We start from the raw sequence: 20121 nt of genomic DNA on the forward strand, positions 1-20121 counted from the left end.
ACTCACTGCTCCCCACTTATATATTCTGACGATACAACACTGTTAGTGTCTGAATCATCCTCTAACAATCTAGCCATCAACTCTTACATTGCATTGCACATGGCCTATCAAAACTGTGATGAAAATTAGTAAACACCAGGAAAACCCAGCAACTAGCTTTTGGTAGGAGAAAGGATGAAGCTCCAACACTACCATCCAAGTTTCTTCGTATAACAATAGACAACGACCTACAATGGAATGATCACATTGATACTCTTTCTAGGAAATTGAATTCATACTTATATGTCAAGGAAGTAATCATGTATGCTGACAAGAAACTCCTACAAAGAACTGCTACAATATACATAAACATAATACCCGCCACGCATCAAATTTCCACCTACCTCTACATCATACTACATAATATGAAAAGAAACCATCTTATATTCGCAGAAAGTTATTCAACCATCTACCGGAATTCATGAAGACTCTACGAGGGAAAAAGTTTGAGACTGTCCTGATGAGACAGCTGACTAGCACACCATTCTATCCCTTAAGTAATAATTTTTGGACTGGAGTAGAAAAACCAACACGACTTGACTCAAGAATTTTGACGCATGTACAATTGTACATTTCTCAAAGGAATTTTAATAAAAACTATTGACTAATAAAAAACATTAAAAATATTATCTTATATTTATTACTTTACAAATTATAAAAATAAAAAAGACTATTTAGACTATTTGTGTGGTTTGCATAGTGGTTCATATTTCTACACTTTTATTATCAAATACGTTCTTATTGAAAACGTCCAGGGAAAACAAAGTGGGATGGTGAGAAAAAGTATGATTGGTCAAATACGTAGTGAAATAATATCAATCCTTTACTGATTCCAGCCAAATTTTGAACTGAAGTACTTTTTGTTCCTTACAAAAAACCATAACTGTGTTGAGAGAAATTAATTTACCTCAATATCTACATCAACTTCTTTTACTTCCACTTCAGGAAAATTCTCGTTTATTAAACCAGCTGTCTCCATCATGTTTTCTTCTGGCAGGTAAAGGGTGGTGATCGGTTCAGGCTTAGTGTGAAAAACTTGAGTGTGATGTTCCTCACTATCAGAAATCTGGACAAAAAAAACAAAAATCATTCAATCATTAGAATATTATTTTTAATCACCTTGAGCAAAAGTAGTTGTTTTTGGTACACAATCTGAAATACGATGAAACGCCTAAAGACACTTTTGCTCCGTGAGATGAACAGCGCTTGTTATCATGAGGGAAACGAAACAATAATACAATGTACACATTTAATTAATACCTCAAGATAGTAATTATGTCAAATTTAAATATCAAAATCAGTTGTTTTTTATGTATTTAATCCTATTGAAAACAAGTTTGAGGTTAGTGCACTGAAAAATATTGTGCCATTGTGGACCAGCTGATTTTTCAACTCTGTTAAGAGGTAACAAAAAACAATAACTTTAAGGACCAACTTATATAAAAAAACAACACTTTTATTTTTGCAGTACTATAAAAAAATAAACTCTTGTAACTATTTAGGCTTTTTTAAATGAAACCATATTTTATTGAATGTCAAAGACCCATTAACTCTTCATCTTCAATCTGACAGCAATTGGTGAGCTACTATGCATTAAAAAAGCAGGGATAGTTTATTAAACTATACACAGTAATGCCAATATACAGAATAAATGTTTACAGTCCAGATATTGCATTTCACAGTTAGCTCACTAATAGAATTCTGTAATGTTTTAACCATTTTATGGAGTCACAAAATAAAAATTTCACCAAAAATCAAAATACATGTTTTATCTTTATTTCTTCTATATTATGTATGAATGGGGGCAAAAGTAAAATTATAAAATAAAATAAACGCAAATGAAAAAAGAATCACATACGTCTCACAAAAAGTGCATGGTCTGACGACCAGTTATGTAGCATAGCACCAGGAAGTTCTAGTGACTGGTCTTAGTTAATAACATCAGGAAGATGTCTGGTTTGGATTATCCTATGTGCTAATACTAATATGTTCCCTACCGCATCTCTGAATTATTTCTCAAACTGAACTTATATTTCTAAGTAAATTTTTATAAAATACTATCAGCTCCTAAGGAATTAATGGCGGATCAGTGGCTTATCGTATTTATAAAAAAACAGTATATTATACTATACAATAATTTATTACTTGTTTTTTATAGTTGTGCACTTGAAAAAGTTACGAATACAACAAAATATTGCACAGATAACTGCAGTCTTTGTTCAAACTGTCCAGATTGGATTAATACGTAATTATTAATACACATTGCAGTTTACTCAAAAAGGTCTGGTGACAAGTTATGTCAAGTAACATTGTCCTGATCTATCGTGTCTTTGACAAGTAACGCTCAAGTTAGTGATGAAACGACAAACTAAACATTCACAATCAGAATTTGTATTTGTACAAATACATTACATAAATGCTGCATAGCAGCAGTACCAGCTAATCACATTAATTTATAAATAATCTTAATCTAAAACTAAATTAATTTTATTTTCGAGGTTACAAAGCTAAATCGTTATCAATGTATAAAAAGTGATGAATAGAATAAAATAAAACCGATATTAGTCCAAACATGTTTCAATTAAAATCTCATTTGCACTATAATTTCTCAACTTTTCTCAATTAAAGCTTAATTTTTCCTCATGAGGAATACTATATTTGCAAGTTTGTGGTAATTCATTATTAAATTTAATGCTTAAGTAAATTGAACTATTTTCAAAGATGGATAGTATATGATGAGGATATTGAAATATCTTTTCTTTTTAGTAATATAATTATATGAAAATGAATTTTAAAAATCCAAATCTGTCCTATTATTTAAATGTATTACTGTTTTATAAATAAGTAAAGGCATTAATAAGTAAATAACATTAATAAAGAAACCAATTATATGGACTTAGCTTCTTTATCACTATAGATGATGTGGCCGTGTTACTCTACTTCAGTTGAGCATGTGTACAGATTATACTACCGAAAGCTGACACTACCAATGCAGTGAATGTGATGTAGACTTGTGTCAAAATGTTTCACATTGAAAAAACTATAAATACCGGTATTCTGGATTAGTATATAATGGTGTACAATATTTGGTATATAGTGTGTACAGCTTGAAGCTTCATATTTTTATTTGTGATAAACATAACTACTGTCATTCATTGAGAACACATTAATGTTCCTATAAAGTGTAAAACTTGTAAAATAAGCATTGCCACTTTTCGCTAATTTTAGCTCATTTAAAAAAATCTGTAAAGTAAATAGTTCTTACCTTTGATGATGAATCATAGTCTTCATTAACATCATCCAGATTGAGATTGCTCTCCATTTTAACAATCTGGAAATCTTTTGTTATTGGTTCTTCAAATGTGTCCTGGAACAAAGCAAAACCCATCACTCCAACCAAATTCACAATTACTTGGTCTAGGTTTATAACAGACAACATGTTTGAATGGCAGTGTATCATGGCAGCATATACTAGTAATAAAATGTCCAGGGAAGTGTTTATTTAACTTCCTATAATATCTCTTGTAGTTTTTAAAGTAAAACAGCTGGCACACTTATATCAATCACCCTGTATCACACATATAGTGGATACACTGAAAGAGAAATAGATAAATAGTAAAGACTTGATGCGCATGCTGCAGGACTATCTTAGAGGTACAAGGGTAGGAATTGAGAACCCATATGCGGAGCTCAAGATGTCTAGTGATCAAGAATCAAGAATTTTATTGCCATTGACAATTTACATTGAATAGGCAAAGTCAACCTAGTTTGTAGTTATATAAATATTGCAAGAATAATAAAGAGAAAGTACAGAATGAGAATCATTATAAATATAACTATTACGAAACAGTTAACCTAGACATCCCTTTGATAGTTTATAGATATATATAAAAAAGAGAGAAAAAAGAAAAAAAAAATTATTATAATAGTAACAATAAAATATAAAATTCAATCTTAGGCACAGTAAATTAAGTTATTTAGTTAAAATTGAACATCTATGTTACAATTTATAAAATTCATTTATACTATAAAATGGGTTTTGAAGAAGCCAATTGTATATTTTATGTTTAAAAGGTCTAAAACTAACAGACTTTGCACCATCAGGCAGCCTATTGAAAAAATTAATACAATTTAGCTTGAAAGAGGTGCCAGTTTTAGCCAGTCTATGAGGAAGTATATTGAGTTTATTCCCCCCTCTAGTGTTATAATGATGAATATTATTCCTAATTGGAAAATTCTGTAGGTTTGATTTAGTGTATAATAGTACTTGAAAAATATACAAATTGACAACTGTGGGAATCTTAAGTTCAATGAAAAGTGGCTTACAGTGATCTAGTGAACCAACTCCTGCAATATTACGAACTACCTTTTTCTGTAATAAAAGAATATTATTTATATGGGGAGAATGGCCCCAAGCTAGTATACCATATAGTATATTATGTGATTGAAACAGACCGAAATATGACATTCTTAAATATTCTAAGCTTACAAAGTTTTTCAATTTCCATAGTAGATAATTAACTCTTGATATTTTTTTACAAACTGTTTCGATATGCAGGGACCATTGTAACTTAGAATCTATATAAAATCCCAGAAGCTTAACAGATTCCAGATTAATTTCTTGTTTAAGGCTTAAAGTTAGGTATTGTGTTTTTTCAGGATTAGAAGATAATTTATTAGAAGAAAACCAGGAAAGAGCCTGCTCTTCTGCTAGTTCAGTAATCTGTTTTAAGTAATTAAGATCGTTGTGACGGGCCACTAAAGTGGTGTCATCAGCATAAATAATGGAATGAACATTTAAATTTTGAGGTAGATCATTTATATATACTAGAAAAAAGAAAGGTCCGAGAACTGAGCCTTGAGGCACACCTTTCTCGACAGGCTTTACAGTTGAACATTTATTTTTTTATTGAAACAAATTGACTCCTACTGAATAGATAAGATTGAATTATTTTTAAGGAGTTATCCTCGATGCCATAAAATTTGAGTTTATTTAGCAGAATATTAAATGGAACGCTATCAAACGCTTTAGTAAGGTCACATAAAACTATAGAAACTGACTCTTTTTTTTCAAAAGCGTCCAAAGATAAATCAATTAAATTAAGTACTGCAGAGGTGGTAGATTTACCCTGCCGAAAACCATGTTGATTTGTGGAAAGTAAATTATTTGATTCAAAAAAATAACTAAGCTGGTTGTACATTAGTGATTCAAATATTTTTGAAAATATAGGAATAATTGAAATAGGTCTGTAATTTTGGGGCAAGTTTTTATCTCCTTTTTTGTAAACTGGGGTTATTTTTGAAATTTTGAGCGAGGGTGCAAAATATCCCTCACACAGGCATTTGTTGAAAACAAAAGCAAGTGGTTCACTAATCAGATGAATTGTTTGTTTAATGATAGAATTAGAAAGCCAATAATAATCTGTTGATTTTGAATTTGAGAATTTTGAAACCACTTTTATTACATCAGATGAAGATATTTCTGACCAAGTGAACGACAGTTGATTTCCTGCCGTATTTCCCAATAGTTGTTCTGGATTGTTGGGGCTTTGATCTATTCTGTTAGATAACTGATTAATAGAGTCCAGAAAAAAAGTATTTAATTCATCTGGATCAAGATTGACCTCACTACTATGGGTTGGAGAATATTCATTGCTGATCACCTTCCACGCTGCCTTGCAGGGGTTAGTGGAATTTCCAATATACTCCTCAACTGCTAATCTTTTTGCTTGCTCCAATTCTTTATGGTAAATTCTTTTTTGCTGTAAGTAAATGTTATAGGCAGTCTGATAGTGCTCAGACCCCCGCTTAAGTGAATTTTTGTAAATTGTATAGAGAGTTAACATTTTAGTTTTTGTTTCTCTCAAGGCAGGAGTATACCAATCTACCAGTTTAGACCCTTTAGAGCTAGTTTTGTTAGAAATTTTAATTAAAGGAGAGCAAAAGTGCCATAGATTTACATAGGTCTTAAAAAAATTGTCAAATAGAGTTTGTACATTAATTTTGTTCAGTTGAAAATCATTTATCATCTGCCAATTTTCTCTTTCTAAACTAGATTTAAACAAATCAACATGTTCTTTTTTTTGTAATCTAACATATTTGAATCCAGATTGGTTTTGAGTTCCTGAAGGGCTCACAACCAAATACATGTAAAATAAAAGTGGTACATGATCTGAAAAACAGTGGTCTCCAAGAGTGATGTCATATAAGTTCCTATTAAAATTAACAATAATATTATCGATAAAAGAGTTTAAGCGAGTCGGTTGATTATTACAAGGGAAAAGGTTTAATGCTCTGAGAAGGTTTAAAAATCTTAAGGAAACTGCATTAATTTTACTTTTGTTACCCATTTCTATATTAAAATCACCAGCTACGATGAGTTTTTGATTATGCTTTTGTAACTTTTTTACAGAATTTTCAAAACTATTGAGAAAACTGTCGACATCACCACTCGGAGACCTATATATGCTAAATATAACGACATTTGCTTCCAATAATTTAACACAACAGCATTCAAAGTGTGTCTCAGAGTAAAATGTTGATACATCTACAATATTGTATTTAATAGAATTTAAAATGTAAATACCTACACCTCCATTTTTTCTTACTTTTCTGCACACAACATGAGCAGGTATAAAATTTTTTGGAACAAACAGATTTATTTGATTATCTTCCAACCAATGCTCTGATATGCACATTAAATTTAATTTCTTTTCTTGACATAAATCTTCTATTTCTAAAATTTTGTTCCTTATACAACAAACATTTATTTGCATAAGCCTAAAAAACAGTTCTTTTGATTACTTTGTTGTTGTACATGGGAAGAGATAGTTGTGGTTGGTGGAGGAGTGTTTGAGGGAGTGATAGTTGTAGGAGCAGAGATTTGTGGAGTGTTGGCTGTTGTAGTGGAAATTTGAGGAGTGTTATCTGATACAGTAGTGGGTGGTGGAGTGGTGTTAAGTAAACAAATTGAACGTGAGTTGATATTTTTTGATTTCAACACTTCATCACTGCTCTGCTTTAGCACTTTCACTGAACCTGACTTGACAGCTGCACTGTATGTTTGATGGCCAGGAGTAACCCTAGGGCTGACAGGGCTCTGCTGCAGATCTATTGCTGAGCTGGAATCCTCTTCTTTTGAATTTTGATAGATTAGGTCTTCTAGTTCTTTCACAAAATCTGGATGAGACATTCCATTTCTCAAAGTACGAAATGATTTCTGGTAATATGAGACAATGGTGACTGTGGCTTTTGTGACTTGCTGAAATTTACGGACATTTCTAATGAAGTGATCTGTATTAACTTTGTCTCTAACACAGCCTATGGGAGAGCATATCAAGTGCTTTAGATTTTTCTTCTTGAACTCTGTAGTTAGATCTGAAAAGGCTGCATCATAATCGTGTAGGATGGGTTTTCCAAAATAATTTTGTTTTGTAATGAGACTAAATACTGTAACACCTTCATTACATTCTTGAACTGCCAGATGTTTACTACGACGATGCCAGGGTGTAGGTTTTCCAAAGATTTTCTTAAAGACCACAGCAACCCCAGCTGTCATGTGACGAGGATGGTGGAAATCCGCCGAGATGCTGTGAGCTATTCCTGTGCTTTTGTTGTTCTTAGCATGCCAGATGACTTTCGCCATGTGGGTCTCAGTAACCCTTATAGGCGATGTGGGCAAGTCTTCCCATTCGGATGTCGATTCCTCTTGAAAACTTGAAGGTGAAGAGTTAATTAGAGTTACTTTGTTGGTCACATTAGTGCTTGATTTTTGTAGACAATCTATTATCATATATGCTAATTTCTTTTTTCCTTTAAAGTTAAGGTGCAGACCATGAGTGGTGAAATTGTCTCTTTCAAATAAGCCTAGGTCAAGAAGAGTGACATTTTTCATTCTGGTTACAAGCTCTTTTATATAACTATTAACCTGAGCTATGTCATAGTGCAGCGAATCATCAGGATGCACATCAAAGCGAGGAGGTATTGTTGTAACGTATACAGGTCTGGATTCACTGAGAGATTTGAGCATATGTTCCATTTTTTTGTAAATGGGTTCTGGGCGTTTACTTTTCATATCATTTGTTCCTGCCAGCAGAATCAAAGGTCGGTTGAGTGATATAGAAGCTTGATTGTAGATTTGTTCAAAATTGGCTCCAGATTTAACAAGTCCGTCCATATAGATCAGACCCTTACTGCACCTCCCTACAATCTCTGGCAACCCTTTACCCTGGCTATCAGCAAAGAGGTCAACTTTAATTTGCACCTTTTTACTACCATCAGGTAAGCTACAATCTCTTCTTTTTTTAGGATTGCGTTTAACACCTGGAAAGCAATCTTCGAATTGAGTGAATTTCTTTAATTGATGGTTCTCAAAACAGCCCTTATGCATCATGTCAGCAACCATTTGCGAATCAGCCAACATATCTTTGGAGTTGTAAAGCATGTAGGCTAATTGGGCTCGTTTTGTTTTTATGTCACAGGGTTTTATGCCAGCAAGCTGTTGTGATAACTGTTCCGTGTTAATATCAAAAGAACTGATTTTTATTTTATTTATTAGAACATCTGTATATAATAATAAGTGGACTCCACAGTCATTTGGGGTTGTTTGCATCGGTACTTCCACAATTTCCACAGACAAAGGTTCCTTAGAATTAAGGTGATTCCTGATTTTAGCAGCAACCTTTTTTGCATGTGACAAGTTGTAAGTCTTACTAATACTAGAGTCAAAATAGAAAAATTTGTGGTAGCTGCTAACATAAAGCAGTAAGCTCCAATGTGACCCTAAATCAGCATTGGTGAGATTCATACAGTCATTTATGGGGATAAAAACATAATCAGTATTTTGCTCAATAAGTGATACTAGGAATTCTCCAAAATCTTCTGAACACTTAATAGCCTGTGCCACAGCAGGACTCATCAAATAGACACGTTTGTCTGTATCTGTATTTAAAACTGTAGACAGTAGTATGTTAAAATATTTGTGAATTATATCATCAGTCAACCAAGCACTATCCAACACCGCTAAGGCGAGGGAAAAATTGTCATTTGTATTTGTATTTGTAGTTGTGCTGTCAAAGGATTGGGGCGATGACTCAGGAGGACTTTTACCTTGTACATAATTTATTTGTTGGAATTCTGGAACTCCATGGCGATATTTATCTTGCATTAAGCTTAATTCAAGTTGAGTACACCTATCTGTAAGAGCATTTACTTGAAAATTGAGGTCTAAATCCAATGTTGTGTTTACTGCCACATCTTTGGTGGTGTTGTGATTATCCAGTTTCTTTTCATTACAAGGGGTGGAAGTAGACGGGTAGGCTGTATTATTTGTATTCTTTATAGGTGAAAAGGTTGAATTCTTGCTTAAATTCCGCGAGTTTTTGTTGAAGTTCTTATTTTTGCAAGCTTCTTCAATTTCTTTAATGGCTTTAAGAAGATGATCATTTTTATTTCTTTTATTTACTTGAAGGGTATTTTTGTTTTCTTCGTATAAAGTTAACTCACTAGGCCTACAAACACCTTTTTCCTTTGTAAAATAAAAAATCACATTAAAAACATGTGATTTGCCTTTAGGTTCAACACTTTCTATTATTGCTGGCCAAGCTGAATGTCCTCTTATTTTTGCAATAACTAGATCACCTTTTTTAAATTTTCCATTTTCCATTATAATTTTATTTTCTTTATTTTTTGTAAATGACAAATAATTGTCCAATTATTTTAAAAACTAATATTTTGAATATAGATAAAATAAAATTTCAAATTGCACTGTCAGATACAGTATAAAATAGAACTATATTATTAAATTGGTACAACAATGTGGAAATCTGAAGCAAAAAGTATAATATTCAGAGTGGGATTTGAACCCCGACCCACAAGATGTCAGACGTTATCTCTACTGACTGAGCTACTATCACCTTGCAACTTCAGGTAGACAAGACCGTAACTGATGTGATTGATTGTCAGTGATGTAAGATTTGTGGACACCAGTTATTACTGGAAAACCCACATGTACCAGTTTCACGTATTTATTTAAAATAACATTGAAGTGTCAATGGCATCTAATCTTGCTTTCTTGCTATGTTTGTTTATATTTAGTTATACTCACAGTGAGCATAATAACTATTATACTTAATAAAATAAAGGAAACCTGTGGTGATTGCAGGTTATCTTGGCCAGTCACTGTTTTATAGTAATAACTATTTAAAAGCTGAAAATAAATTATGATCCTATTTATCAAAAGTTGCACAAAGCTTTATACAATGTCTGTAGCAATTTTCACAAAAAACCAATTTACAATTTATAGAAAGTCCCAAAAAAAACACTTACTTCCCTAATGAGGCATGTTAAACCACACTACTATATTACACTAATCTTGTACAGGGTGTAATATTACACTGATTACACATATTACACTGATGTACTACAGGGTACTGGGACCAATGCTATGAAATGTACGAGTACTTTATGATGAAATGCTAAGGACACAGTGGGACCAGTGGGGCAAACTAAGGAGTTGGCATTTGAAAACCGAAAAGTATTATGTGTGTACATGCTAAAACAAGCATGTTAAAATAAGTACCTGGATGAGAGGCCACATGTTTGAAGTACCCCTGTAGAAGATCGAACAGTGGTTGTGTCTGGTAGGAAAGTACATCTAGAGCCAGTAACAATTACAACTGATGGCATGGTGATTACTACAAAGGAGTGAATCCGATACCGTGGGGTTTGACTGGATCAGCTTAGGGCATACCACGGACATGTTTAGAAATCGGTGCAAAGAGCAGAGGCAAGAACAATGATACTCAGCTTGTTAATGGGCAATGTGGAAGGCCTGAAGCAGCAAACAAAAATATGCTGCTTCAACTTAACGGGTCCAGCATAGCCATAGTTGAATCTGCTAAATACCTAAGCATCACTACTAGTAGTCATCTAAGATGGCAGAAACATATTGAATCCATCTCTACAAGACTTTCAGCAGTATGCTACATGGTACGTAGGTTACAGACAAACGTTGGTAAAGATGTACCTTTGAAAGATTATTTTAGATGTTTTCACAGCATCATAAAATATGGAATTATTTCTTGGGGAAATAGCCCAATGACCCAACGCATATTTATGCTACAAAAACGTGTAGTCAGAACCATTTGTAAGGAACATTATCTGATACACTGTAAAGCTTTGTTCCTGCAGCTAAAAATATTAACCCTGCCAGCTTTATTTATTTTGAAATATGCATTGTTGTTGGTAAAAAGAAATCCTGAGACATTTATAAAAAATGAAGAAGTACGTAAGTATCCTACTACACAAAAGGAGAAAATCCATTCACCAATAGTAAAGACTAGTCAGGCTCAAAATGAACCAAGATATACTTGTACATTTTAAAAACTCTTTGTAAATGAAATGTTGCAACAGTACATTCATTTCAAACTTGCGTTCAATTGTTAAATATAGCTGGTAATATTTTGTGGTTTCAAGGTATCTAACAAAAGATGTCTCTTATTATTATCTTCTCATTATTATTTATCCAGTAAAATGTTATTGTATTTAATCAAACTTTCCTCGACTTTCCTTAATATTCTGATAAATCAGTTTCAGATGTTATGTTAGACAAAAATGATTTTGAATAAATCTCTTTAAATTTATGTATTCACATGATCTATCTATTCGTAACTAAGAGAATCATAATACAAGGCTCGATTTTTAAACTGACTCATTAATGTAGGACTTCAAAATCAATAAATATATTGTCAAAATGTTCTAGAGAAACAAAATTGTTTGACGCTATACAGGAATTTTTCTGTATTATCCTAGTACATACCATTTCTTAAACTAAAAACTCAAGATTGTGTTTTTACTTACAGGTTCATGAATAGAGGATGGTGAAGCAATGTTGTCTTTTTCAAGTAAAGAAAGAGAATCTCTGCAACACAATACAGTTAAATTCAGAAATAGTTTATTCCTTTATATTCTTTTATCTCTAATACAATTTACACATTGTTGAAAAGAAAAAAATCTTTCAAGTGTTGCAATGGAAGTTGACAGTGTGTGGCTCGAAGTGAAGAATAATTATTATTCTAAGAAAAATTCACAGGTGAGAATCCCTATTATAAAGACTATTAGTTACCAAACTAATTTGGAGTCCTCTCTTAAGAGGTGGAAGTCTACCTTGACAAAAAGTCTCATATGAACATAAGTAACCAAAATTATAAATAAAGAAATAATTATCAACCACCTGTTGGAAAATACTTCTTACGTAAACAATCCAGGGTGCTTATATTAGCAGACAGCCATAGAAGAGGGTGTTCACGTATCCTTCAAGAACATCCTTGGAAAAGTTCACTGTTGAGACAATATTCAAGCCAAATTGATGACTGAGTGCTGTTTTACAAAATTTGATGAAGGATATTACAGATAGATTGTGATGTCATTGTCAGTGGAACTAACGATAAAGAATAGATAATAAAAGAAAAGTAAAGTCTGCAAACAAATCTTATGAAAATTATAACTCCTTTAGTAGAGAAAACCAATGTCATTGCTCCCAGTATGCCTCATTGCTATGAAAATCAAGTCAATCTGAAAGTAGATGAAAGAAATAATTGGGGGAATGAATGTTTACTCAAATTGGTAAAAATGCACACAAACGTGACACTTATTCAGAACACCAAATTACCAACAGATATGACATGGATTGCATTTCAGAAAGTCTGGAAAACTTAAATTCTGTCAGATGATAGCAAAAGCATGGTTATAACAAACTTAAAGAAGAGAAAAATAGTAATCCCTGATAAATTCTTTTAAAGAGCCACTTCAAAACTCCGTTTTCAAATACACATGAGGTGTCATGGAGATCTGAGTCACCACCCTTTACACCTAACAGCACATAGAGTCTCACATCTGTGACTTGATCTGCACACAGCAGTATGCCTGGTCCGGGGTCTGTGATTGCTCTCGCGTCTGTCAGCACACCAACCCATGCAACTATATCTCCAATTGAATCGCACAATACACATATCCATGTAACTGCAGACAGCTTCACCCCTCCCAGTTTTCATACCCATGGACCTGTGTAACCTTCAGCACCGCACAACACAGAGCCCTGATCGCCACCCCTACAGTGAAGTGTCTGAGAACAGCAACAGTGGTAATGAATGTTCTGGTGATTTTCTACAGCTAAGTCAGAATCCCCCATTGAATCTAAATTTAAAAACCCTACACAATACAATACTACTCAGTCACATGAGGGTATGCTCTTACAATATGATAGAGTACACTTAAGCTAAAGAATAATATCTCCAATCTGAGTAAGTCAATAAAAATTCTTCAAGCATTAGAAATAAGCTTCTTGAATTAGAGCATTTTTGTAAAATTCATAAAGTTGATGTAAATTGTTGTTTCTGAACACTGGTTAGTTAGGAATGAAGGTGACATTAGTGATAGGCTTTGTAGGAAATTGTCAAGAGTATTATTCTTATTAAGGAAACTGAAGTGTTGTGTGAGCCCTGATGTTTTATTGAAGGCTTATTTTGGTCTCTTTCACAGACATTTAAGTAATAGTGTATGCCTCTGTGGTAACTCTAGTGCCACAAAAAAATCTTTTACTTGGCAGAAGAAGGCAGTAAGGGTATTGGCTGGATAATCTAATCAAGAATCCTGCAGAGCAAGTTTTCATATATAAAACCTCATATATAAAACTATAAAAGAACTCACTTCCAAATCGGAGTCAATAAAATCAGTAATCCCTCAAGCTACCAATCGGGACGTTGGTATTCAAACATGCTCACATACAGGAGAGACTCTCTTGCCATTGATAACAATTACCGAATTGACTGCCCTTAAAAGAAGGCAATATGAAACTGAGTGTGAAATACAAAAATTAAAAGAACAAGTTGGGAAAACTTGCTCTCAAACCCCAAATCCCCACAAAATGACATCACATCTAAGTCAGAAAAATAACTGCTCTAAATTTAATGTATCAAAAAAAATCTCCAAAAACAAAAAGAAGACTCAGTTCAGTGTAGCATTGCAAGTTGCCAAATGCAAGGAGGCTGCAACACCCCAAGGACAGGACTCAAGAAAACAACCAGGGCGACAAGCCTCTGAAACGAGTCCTCTGACGACACCAACATCAGCAATGCCTGGCCTTAAAATAACTTCAGCTTCCACATCTTCCCATAAGATCTCAAGATCACCACCAGCTTTAGCAAAAATCAGAAAAGAAGGAGAAAGTATCGAGGAGTTCTTCAACCGTCACATTGATGAGTACAAGGACAATATTAACATTTATAAAGACAAGGTAAAAAAATACGGCAAACCCTCTACATTATGTGAAACTGCCACCTCATATATGCCTAACCAGTCTCCTACACAACCAGGACCTCAGACTCAAACCTCTTCACAGGATGCGACCCACCAACTTGACACTTTTTTAGACAAAACCAAAATCAAGTCCACAAGGACATAGCTGAGCCGAAATTAGCAACAGCACAAGAACCAAAAATAAATCAAAATCCCCAAAATATAAATTCTTCCAAACCTAGAAATAAGCACCAGAAACTTATGATTGCACACCAAAATATTGACGGCCTTCAGAACAAAACCGACAGACTTGCTCATTTTCTCCACAACAACAAACCAGACTTACTAATACTTACTGAGCATGGCTTAAACAACGAAAAGCTGGAGAGCACTAGAATCCTTGGCTACAGACTTATAGGCAGCTTTAATAGACAACAACACAGAAAAGGTGGAGTGGCTGTCTTTGCAAACTTAAACCTTAAAAATAAAATTACAGTAATATCCTTATCAGGAACCACATCAGAACTTATATGTGAAACCATCCTTCTAAAAATTGAGATGAAACAAGGATTCTTGCACCTTTTAGGTTTATACAGGCCACCTAGTAGCAACTTGGAAGAAGCATTAGATATTTTATCATCTGAATTGGACAAAATAACATCTTTTAAAAACCCGGTACTCGTAATAGGGGATGTCAATGTAGACAACCTGGTGGCAAGCAATGACAGGAGAAACTTGGACGATATGATTCACGGCTATGGACTGAGCAGACTTCACCTACCCCCTACAAGAATAACCAGTCACAGCAAGACTTCTATAGATTTCATATGCACCAACATTAACGAAACTGAAATATCAACCAGAGTGCTAAAAACAGGCCTCTCAGATCACACTGCCCAGTTATGCTTTATCTCTACAAACATGACAAGCCCCACGCAGACACAATCATACAGAAGACAATTTAACACAAGAACCGTAGAAGAACTGAGGTATAATCTACAAACACAGGACTGGTCACAAGTTATGCTCACAGACAATGTGGATGCTGCTTATAAAGCGTTTCATGGGATCCTCCAATCTGCAGTGAACATAGCCTGCCCTCTCAAAATAGTAAAACATAAAAGAAATCCCACCAAGAATATATGGGATGATGAAAGCCAGGCGCTAAAAAACGCATACTTAGAGGCACTAAATCGAGAACACATTACGGGCCATCCTGACGACAAAAAAGAAACAGCCCAAAGGAAAAAATCCTACGACTTAAAACTAAAAACCCTAAGAAAACAGCTTAACTCCTCCTACATTGAAAGATCTGACAACAAATCAAAAGCCATGTGGAAAGTGATTAATAATGAAAGAAAAGAGAGATTAGAAAAAACTCAACTTGAACGCTTAAACATACAGGACTACGCATCAGACTCTCCAATAGACATTGCCAATTACTTAAATAGCTTCTTTGCTACAATTGCTGACAGAACACTTGATACCAAAGGAAATGAACAACGAACAACACACACAATAGAACCAAATTACATACCCCAAATACCAAGACTAATTTTCCAGGAGACAAATGAAATAGAAGTCGGAAACATCATAGACACCTTAAAATCAAAAACATCAACAGGAGACGATGAAATATCTTCTAAATTGGTCAAACAATGCAAACATGAAATTATCACTCCACTAACAACTATTATAAACAAATCACTTTTACAAGGGACTTTTCCCAGCGGGTTGAAACTCGCAAAAATTTATCCAAAATATAAGACTGGAGCAACTGACGAAGCCACCAGTTATCGGCCAATCTCACTTATCTCCACTTTTTCCAAAATCCTGGAGCGAGTAGTGCTAACTAGACTACTGGACCATCTCAAACAGCACCACCTTCTTACTCCGAGACAACATGGTTTTGTAAAAGACAGATCTACAGCAACAGCACTGGTCCAACTAATTGAAACCATCATTGATAAATTGGAAGCAGGATATATAGCCACAAGTATACTTTTGGACTTTACCAAGGCCTTCGATTGTCTAGACCACAAGCTCATTACAAAAAAAACTGCAAACTCTGGGAATCATTGACAAAGAAATAGACTGGTTCAAGAGCTACCTCAGCAATAGGACACAGATTGTGGAAATTACTTACACTACACACAACACGGTCAAAAAAGTAAAATCTGAACCACTACCAGTAAGCAGAGGAGTGCCGCAAGGCTCTGTTCTTGGACCCGTCTTGTATATCCTTCTGACTAGCGACTTTCCAGAATACCTTCAAAACCATTGTGAAATGGTAATGTACGCCGATGATACAGCCCTTATTGTAGCAAACAAAAACAAAGATCAACTAGACATTGACTCCTTTGTAGCTTTTAATATGGCTAAACAATATTGCAACCTAAATGATTTGGTTTTAAATGAATCAAAAACCCAACAACTAATTTTTACAGCTACTCAAAATAACTATCATGGTCTCCCAGAAGTAACTACAATAGAATTCGGAAAATATTTAGGACTCACCTTGGACCGAAATTTATCTTGGGAACCACACATCAACCAGCTCTGTCAAAAACTAAATAGCAGTCTTTACGCAATAAGGAGAATTGCACAAATCAGCAACACTGATGTAGCTATGACAGCATACTACTCGTTGTTTGAATCTCACTTGAGATACGGCCTGATAGCCTGGGGAGGCACGACAATCTCAAATCTCCAAAGGGTACTGGTTCTACAAAAAAGGACAATTAGAGCTCTAAAAGGACTAGGACCACTTGACACATGCCGAACAGCCTTCAAAGAACTGAGAATTCTGACTGTAGTAGGACTCTACATCCAAGAGACAATCCTCTATACAATCAAATCAGGACAAGCAAGGACTGGAGACGGACACTCCTATAACACCAGACACAGGAGCAACTTTCTCCTAAATCAACATCATCTCAGCTTATTTGAGAGGAAACCTTCTTATCGAGGAGCAATGTTCTTCAACATTCTACCTGAATTCCTAAGAAGACTGCCAGAAAAGAACTTCAAAGCCTCCTTGAGAAACTGGCTACTGGAGCGACCAATTTACACAATCCAAGAATTTGTTCAATGTAGAACACACAATTTTTGACAAACACTAACTCATACACCAATTGTAACATAAACATGACTTTTGCCCTGTTCTCCAAGAATATGTGCAATAAAGAATATTCTACATTCTACATTCTACATTTTCACACATTTAAAATCATAACACCAACATGTACATTCATAGTAATTTAATCTTTGTTAAAGGAAATATCAATAACTTTAATACTCACAGTTTAGTACATAATTATCAAACAAGAAACAAACAAGACCTATTTGCACAAAGTATTAGATTAAATAAAACAATGAAAAGTTACCAATGCCAACAATTGAAATTATTTAATAGGTTACCAGTTTCAATTAGATTGTTACCAAATAATGAGTTTGACAAAGTTGTGTCTAAGTGGCTTAAAGTGTAACTTAGTTAATACAATTTAAGAGTACATGTCTTTTGAAGATTTGAGATTTTATTTTAAAATATTAAATTATTAACATTGTTCTAGTACAAAATATAGATTTAGGACCTATATGTACCTGATGGATATTTACCTGCAAGTTTTTTATGCAGGAAAATATTGAAAAATGGTGGGAAAGGTATTTTTATGACACAAAATATTAAAATTGAATTAACTGATTTAGAGGATTTTAGTTCCGAGCTGAATTGTGAAACATGTTGTATTAGTTAAACTGAGATTACAGTAGCAAGGCTTTATAGATCTCCTTAGGGCAACATTAACCTATTTTTCGAACATTTAGAATTGGCAATGAAAACTATTTTTAGAGTCGCCTGACGATGAAACCTTTAGTTTTAAATGGCCTCGGCCAAAAAATAAACAACACTATAAAAGAAGAGTTTTAATAACTACTAGTTTTAAATTTGTTTCAATTGCTCAAGAGTCGTTAATGAAATGATCTTGATTCTGATTCCAGTCGAGGGATCTCCTTATATTATTGGCCCCTGACTGGTGCATGCTAACACACAGTGGTTCTTAGCTAGAGCAGTCCGCATGAAAATAGTCGGAAGGTGGTTGGCGTGTCTGAATTCCTCTCAACAACCAGTGCCCAACACTGACGTTTACATGTATGGGAAATTACTGACCCATCTCAATATCTATTAGCATAAACAAATATACATACATTTTATTTTATTTATGTGTCGCAGACAGTATAGTCAAGTCAAGTAAAAGTCAAAATATCTTTATTACATTATCATCAAGATAAGTATAGTGTCACATTAATAAGACATTAAAAGATCTTATAGCTAAGGCGTCAAGAATTGCACCAGTCAAAAAATTCATTTAAAGTATAAAAGGGCCGATCTTGTTCTTCAGGTGATAAAGTTCTTCAGGTCTCTTTCCTTCAGCGCGTCTGGCAGGTCGTTCCACATCTTGGCACCGATGTAGCTTGTCTTCTTTTCAGTGGAGCTGAGGTTGTGTACAGGTAGGCAGAAGTTGTTGGCATGTCTGGTGTTGTACTGGTGGGATTGTGATCCACTTCTAGCAGATTCCGGTTCCTTGATGTGGACGTGGGTTATTGCCTCCAGGATGTACAAGTTGATGATCACTGTAAGAATCCTCAGTTCTTGGAAGGCTGCTCTACAGGATTCTCTGAATTGTAGATTATACAGGATTCTAATGGCCCGTTTTTGGAGGATAAGAATGCACTGCATGTTCCCTACTGTAGTGCTGCCCCATACTGCGATCCCATATCTGAGATGTGGTTCAAATAGAGCAAATAAGCTGTTTTTGTGGTTGTCATATCACTTACATTTTTCATTCTTCTTATAACAAACAGTCCTGTACTTAATTTATTGCAGAGAGTGTCTATATGAGCCGTCCATGAGAGTTTGTCATCAAGAGTTATACCAAGGTATTCTGTGGTTGTGACTTCTTCCAGTTCAGGTAGTCTTCCGGTTTTCTCGCTTTGCTTAGCCAGTATTATATTTGCTTAGTTTTACTTTTGTTGACAACAAGGTCATTGTTGTGACAGTATTGTATTGCCATGTTTAGGGCAACAAAGCTGTCTACTTCAAGTTGGTCAGCTCTTGGTCTACCAAGCAGCAATACTGAGTCATCAGCATACATTAGCGTTTCACTGTGGTCTTGCATGTATCTGGGGAAGTCGTTTGTGAAAAGTATAAAAAGGACAGGTCCTAAGACCGATTCTTGAGGGACTCCTCGAATAATTGGCTTTGGTTTAGAGCTAACTGTTTCTATTTTTCCATCTACTAAATGTGTAATTTCAACCAGTTGGTTTCGGTTGGTTAAGTAACTGGAGAACCAGACAGTCAAAAGCTTTACTGTAGTCTAAGAGTACAGCAGTAGATGTGTTTCCTTCTTCTGTATATGACCGTAGTTACATCATCTGGTGGTCAGCAGAAATATGGCAACACCAACTCAAATATCATTGGACAATTTTCGGGATGCTCTAATCATAATTCAGTATAAATTAGTTACAGTATGAACAGGTAGAAAGCTTACCGTAGGATCTCAGAGGCTGGTATTTCTTGTAGCCTCAACCGTTGTCGAATATTATGGAGCAAAAGACACTTCTCCCGATAGGTGAGGTCCGGAGGGTGGCTGTGTCTACCAACGTCAATGAGAGGGGATCCAGTGCCCTCTCCCATCCCAGCGGTCACCCTACATTCTGGCTGTATACATTCGAACAGTCTGCAACCAAGCACAGACTTTTACTGAAAGCCCAATAATATAACAGTTT

General features: G+C 34.6%; 1 protein-coding gene across 13 annotated transcripts in view; it reads right to left on the reverse strand.

Annotated features, from left to right (window-relative positions):
• LOC124366144 overlaps window positions 1-20121 on the reverse strand; it is a 113190-nt gene that overhangs the window by 60379 nt on the left and 32690 nt on the right. For all 13 annotated transcript variants that reach the window (XM_046822467.1, XM_046822464.1, XM_046822463.1 and 10 more), the window contains 4 exons: window positions 19884-20072; window positions 11899-11959; window positions 3305-3406; window positions 947-1105 (listed from right to left, as the gene is read on the reverse strand). In XM_046822467.1, the coding sequence (XP_046678423.1) occupies window positions 947-1105; window positions 3305-3406; window positions 11899-11959; window positions 19884-20072 (511 nt within the window). The remainder of the gene's footprint in view (window positions 1-946; window positions 1106-3304; window positions 3407-11898; window positions 11960-19883; window positions 20073-20121) is intronic.

This window comes from Homalodisca vitripennis, chromosome 7 (assembly GCF_021130785.1).
Source record: "Homalodisca vitripennis isolate AUS2020 chromosome 7, UT_GWSS_2.1, whole genome shotgun sequence".
In the NCBI taxonomy this organism is placed as follows: Eukaryota; Metazoa; Arthropoda; class Insecta; order Hemiptera; family Cicadellidae; genus Homalodisca; species Homalodisca vitripennis.